The sequence below is a fragment of the Glycine max genome, chromosome 1 (assembly GCF_000004515.6).
Source record: "Glycine max cultivar Williams 82 chromosome 1, Glycine_max_v4.0, whole genome shotgun sequence".
NCBI classification, from domain to species: Eukaryota; Viridiplantae; Streptophyta; class Magnoliopsida; order Fabales; family Fabaceae; genus Glycine; species Glycine max.
The window spans coordinates 46,322,795-46,327,987 of record NC_016088.4 but is presented as its reverse complement, the minus strand read 5'-3'; the positions used below and the strand labels follow the sequence as shown (position 1 = coordinate 46,327,987).

Here is a 5,193-nt window from a genome sequence, read left to right as displayed (position 1 = left end):
TAAAATTAATAAACTTATCACACATAATAAAAAATATTATAATCAGATAATTATATAAAATTCTTTTTGGTGGATAATCTTTTTTTTTTGTGGAGCCGTTGATTGAGACAAACTAAAAAAGAGAAATATTAATAATTATTATTAATTTTTATATTTATTTATTTTGGCGCCTCATCCAATTTTGAAGCTTCTCCTCTGTTCCCTTCGTTCGCTGCTATTCACATCTCTATGCATTCTTTTTCAATTTCATTTATTTGTTCTCAGCACTTCTTCTCTCCGTCGCCGGAATATCCTTTCTCCGATGAGAAAATCCACCAGAATCTCCGCCATCGGCCTCTCAAATCCTCCAGAAGGACCAGAACCGGTAAGAAAAAACCAAAATTCCACTTTCAATTTCATTCGAATTTCAATTTAGGTCTCAATTTCGCGCTTTTTTTTCTTTCTTTCTTTCAGACGAAGCCTTTCAGCACTCGATTTTCCCTGCGGTCGTACGCGAGGCGCGTGCAGCTGCTCACACCGCAGCAGAGATCCGCGGTTTCGCGAACGGGCTTCGGGAACCTTCTCCTCGTTCCGAACCACACGCTGCTGAACAAGGTGTTCCTCACGGAGCTCATGGACGCGTGGAGCCGCGAGCGGCGCCCGTTTGTGCTACGCTCCGGCGAAGAAATTCGGATGACTCTGCTCGACGCCGCTCTTATACTTGGCCTGCCGGTTGCCGGTAGCCCCGTGAGTTTCACCGAAGAGGAACCGTTCTCTGATTTAGAAGAGTCGTACGGAGCAACGAAAGCAAAAAGGAAGGTGGCGATGAGTTTTCTGGAAAATAGGTTGGATTGGATTGGGGAAGATGTGAGTGAGGATTTTGTGAGGTGCTTCTTGCTCTACACGATAGGGACGTTTCTCGCTTCGAACGATGGGAAGGTGGATTCGCGTTTCTTGCGGTTTTTTGAGGATTTGGATGAGGTCTCGGGTTTTGCTTGGGGAGCTGCTGTTGTTGATGATTTGTGTCAGTGGCTGGATAAGAGGAAGGAGCATAATGTGCGGTATGTGGGAGGCTGTCTTATTTTTCTCCAAGTAAGCGTGTTTCACTATGTCTAGTTTGATGTGAAGAATGTTAGCTACAAGGCCTTTAGTAAAAGTTGGTACTTGATATATTTATGGACAATCAAATTGGCTTTTCAAAAATTGAAGCAATGCGTGTTTGAAAACGTTTGGAGAACGTCTGTGATGTAGAAGCTATAGCCTATAACTACTAGCTTCTTAGTAAACATGAAAAATTACTTATCGGATGTTGAAGCTATAACTATTAGCTTCTTAGTAAGCAAGAAAAATCACGTCTGGGATGTAGAGGCTATAACTACTAGCTTCTTAGAAATGTGAAAAACCATATATGAGATGTGGAACTAAGCATGCTACTAATAATCAAGGTTTAAGAGAAGATGGTCCGTAACCGTAATTGTGGCTACAATATCAAAGGTTGGGGAGTTTGCGATTCCAGCCGTATTTGTCACATTTGTTTGTAATTTTTTGCAATATCAAGAATTGTACTGAAACTATAATCACAACCACAATTTAAAACCTTGCTAATAATAAAGAGGGTCTTAAATAATGATTTGTGAATGTTGTTCTTTTGATCATATATATGAGATGTGTGGCTTATTTTTATTTTTAGTTTATTGCGTAAATTGATATTTTGCTCGTCTATAAAGATTGTGCTTATTTACAAATTTGACTCCTGTAAGAAGGAAGTTAGTCCTCCATTTCCATGTATTTAGTAATTTAGCACATGTTTGGATCTCTGGTAGAGAGGGGCTCAACATACGTTCATGGAAATAACTCCTTTGTTACTTTTCCATTGAATGTACTTTTGGGGGTTAGGGAATGGACTTCCAAATATAGCTTTAGTTAGTATCTATTTAACTGGATTATAGTTGAAGGTTAGTATGATCAATTTGATGTAAATAAATTCTCAAAGACTAAATTGATGTTGATTTGATTTATTTTAGTGTTTTTTTTCCTCTCTTTTCTTTTCATATTTAGATTAATTGTAAAAGCTATATGCATTGTCTTATTTTAGGTTAGTACGGCCACAATTGCAAGATCATGATTTGACCTTTCCTCGTGTGTGTCGATGGGATAATACAAAATCTAAGCGGGGTACTTCATGGTTTAAAGACTTGGATGATGACCAGGTAACTTAGAAACTTGCTTACAAATCATTTGAATGTTGAGTTTATATTCACTAACTCATATAACATGGAAGGTGGAGAGAACATATGTCTGTCTTGACGTACTGCCATTTTTATGCTATATTCAGTCCTTATTTGATGATTGGATGGTTGAAGTAGCAAAGCATTTCTCTTCTCCAGTCTTTTAGGCTTTAGTATGAATCTGCAGATAATAAATTTGGTGTTTGAATTGATGACAGTTACCTTGGTTTTATGTCACGTTGAAGTCCTAATAAAAAAATGGAGGAAGGAAAAGTGGGTTATAATTCCTTTTGTTTATATGTATTTGTGTGCAGGTGATTTGGAAACTCGAACCTACTTCTGGAGAGTTACAGATAGAGGTAATCAAAGAAGCACTTGATTTGCTAGGTGACAACAAAGAGCTTCAAAGTGTAGAAAGCAGTTCAATTAGCACACCATCTAGTGTGAGTTATATATATATATATATATATTATTTATTTTTAAATTTCTGGTGCATATAAGTTTGGATTGTGGTGGTTGCAGTAGAATTTTCAAACGCAGAAAATGCTCACAAGAAAAAATGATTTATTTGCATTAAATAATGATTCAAAATGTTACTTCAAAATTTTTGGACCCCTTTGATTTAAGTTTTAACTGCAGGAGCCTGCAGTTTCTGCTTGAACTGCAGGTGATCCTGCTCCTAAAAGTTTATAGGAGGAGTTGCTCCATTCTAAGGTTAGTGCATGCCACCAGCCACAGCAAACTTGAGAGTCAAGACAATCTTATCCTTTGAGCCAAACCTTATTTGACACGATTTTAATGTTGGACTGTTGGTATTCAATCCAAGTCATCAATTCAAATGTATGAATTGTTAAGATGGTTATCTTTAGTTTGAAGTTTAAATATTAATAAATTTTTTATAGTTGAATTTCTTTTATTACAATGCTCCTGATGTAAATTCAGGGTTACAGCTTAGTATCGAGAAAGAAGTACATAGAGTGGACGAGGATGATTTGGAGAATCAGGTAGTGGAGGACACCCCCACAAAGTTGAGCACTTGTGATGAAGAATATAGAGAGCAAATCAATCCCGAAAACCTGATGGTGTTGGACACTCCCCCGGATTTAACCATTTGTGACAAAGTAGGTAGAGAGCAAGAAATGAATCTTGAAAACCTGGCAGTGGTAGTTGAGGATACCCCTACAACTACCAGTATTGCTGACAAAGTAGGCGGAGATCAAGAGGTCAACAGTGAAAAACTCATAGTGGAGGATACTCCCCTGAATTACATTTGTGACAAAGTATGTCGAGAGCAAGAAATGAATCTTGAAAACCTGGAAGTGCTAGTTGATGATGCCCCCACAACTATCAGTATTGCTAATGAAGGAGGCGGAGATCAGGAGTTCAATGGTGAAAAACTCATAGTGGAGGATACTCCCCCTGAGTTGAGCTTTTATGATGTGAGATTTTATTCTACCTCAATCTTTTGGGTCTTGTCATAGATTATTGATTTTTATCTTTTCTTCTCCACATTAAGTCATTACATATAAAATTAGCTTCTTTGATTAGCAGGATGATATAACAAAGAAGAATGTCATGTTAGAAGTGGAAAACACTGAATTGAAGATGAAAATAGACCAAGTAATGGAGGAAAATGAACTTCTCTATACACAGATTTTATCAAATACCCGATTTGAAGAGCAGAACAATGAGTTAAAGAAAGAGCTGGACTTGTTGAGAGAAGAAAACAGAATTTTAAGACTGTCAATAAGTAGTTTTGCAGACCGGATTGATAGACATATTTTGGATTTCGAATCTAATGCAACTAAGTAAACATGCTATCCTTGAATTTCACCCCATAACTTAACTAGCTGCTTATAAAGCTAGAGCTGTGATACCCAAACAAACCCTAAATTTCAGACCTTGATGCAGTCGCAACCCTGATCAATCCCAGTTCTTCCGCAAAGTATGGAATTTTGGGTAACCAAGTGTGTATATATATTGTTAAGGTAAACAGACATCATTCATTCTAATTTAGGAGTGGTTAGTATTAGGAGGTTTCTTTTTAAGTGAAACCATGAAATTCATGCGAGGCAAACAGAACTATTTGTTTTCTTTGTTGTATATTATGTAGCAGATGTAGCAGATAGCACATGTACTTCTCCAAACACAAGTTGTTGGAGTTCAAATGGCATATAGTTATCCTTTACTTTTCATGAGCATTATGAGGCCTAACAACGAGTCACTGTAAACTTTCTTTAGTTCATTCTGTCTTTTTGATCAGTAAGTCCATCTACTACTACTACTGGCCCTTGCAACTTTAGCTTGATGCTATGTAATTCAATGGCCTTTGGTCGGTGTCTTGGTTGTGGGAGGGCACGTCTTTTTGGTGTGGTGTTTTTCGTGGCTGGGCAGAGGCTTCAGTTTTGTTATGTCGGCAAAGGTATGCTAAATTTGGGTTTTCCGAAATGATGAGATTGAGGGTTCGTGTGTTTAGTTTTTAAAGTGGTTGTGCATGAAGAAGGGTAGTGAAATTTTTGTGTTTTGGTGTAGGGACATAGGGTCATGGAAATTGCTCTGTTTGCGTTTATGGTTTCGGTGGTTCAATTCTGAGGTTTGTTTGAAGTGTACGTACTTATTTGTTAGGGATGTATTTCGTTGTTTTTGGTGAGGATCAGGTGAAGTTTGTAAAGGTTGCGTGTGACAGGAATTTGTGATGGGTTCAGCTATTTGTGGATGTGTTGAGATGGGTAGGAAGCCTCGGTTCATAAACGATATTGGTATTGATGATATATTGATAAACGGTCCTCCCTCCAAATTCGAATATAAGAAGAAAAACATCGGTTTTACGCCAACTTAGTTGGTTCCTTCCTCCGCAAAAAAATAAAAAATAAAAGAGAATAATTTTATAAAATTAATCTTATATCATTAATTTATTTATAAATTTTGTTATTCACCTTTAATATTATAAAAAATATAAGCGAAAAATAATTAATATTAAATTAAA

At 36.9% G+C, this 5,193-nt stretch overlaps 1 protein-coding gene across 3 annotated transcripts; it reads left to right on the top strand.

Moving 5' to 3' along the window:
• Positions 1-203: 203 nt before the first annotated feature.
• LOC102668523 (protein MAIN-LIKE 1) lies at positions 204-4,395 on the top strand. Of its 3 annotated transcripts, XM_014775000.3 has the most exons (7): positions 204-364; positions 454-1,040; positions 2,075-2,189; positions 2,522-2,650; positions 2,847-3,047; positions 3,150-3,646; positions 3,759-4,395. In XM_014775000.3, the coding sequence occupies exons 1-5, from the start codon at positions 302-304 to the stop codon at positions 2,865-2,867; spliced, it is 915 nt and encodes a 304-aa protein (XP_014630486.2). In that variant the 5' UTR covers positions 204-301; the 3' UTR covers positions 2,868-3,047; positions 3,150-3,646; positions 3,759-4,395. The 3 variants fall into 3 exon arrangements, with proteins under 3 accessions (XP_014630486.2, XP_006573400.2, XP_040867412.1); XM_006573337.4 differs by lacking the exon at positions 2,847-3,047; XM_041011478.1 differs by lacking the exon at positions 2,847-3,047 and having other exon boundaries at positions 3,756-4,395.
• Positions 4,396-5,193: the final 798 nt, after the last annotated feature.

Excerpts from the sequence above, each read along its gene's own strand:
- LOC102668523 (XM_006573337.4), top strand. The coding sequence starts at position 302 with ATGAGAAAATCCACCAGAATCTCCGCCATCGGCCTCTCAAATCCTCCA. Across the intron at positions 2,190-2,521 it reads AAGACTTGGATGATGACCAG|GTGATTTGGAAACTCGAACC; the intron begins GTAACTTAGAAA and ends ATTTGTGTGCAG. Across the intron at positions 2,651-3,149 it reads CAATTAGCACACCATCTAGT|GGTTACAGCTTAGTATCGAG; the intron begins GTGAGTTATATA and ends ATGTAAATTCAG.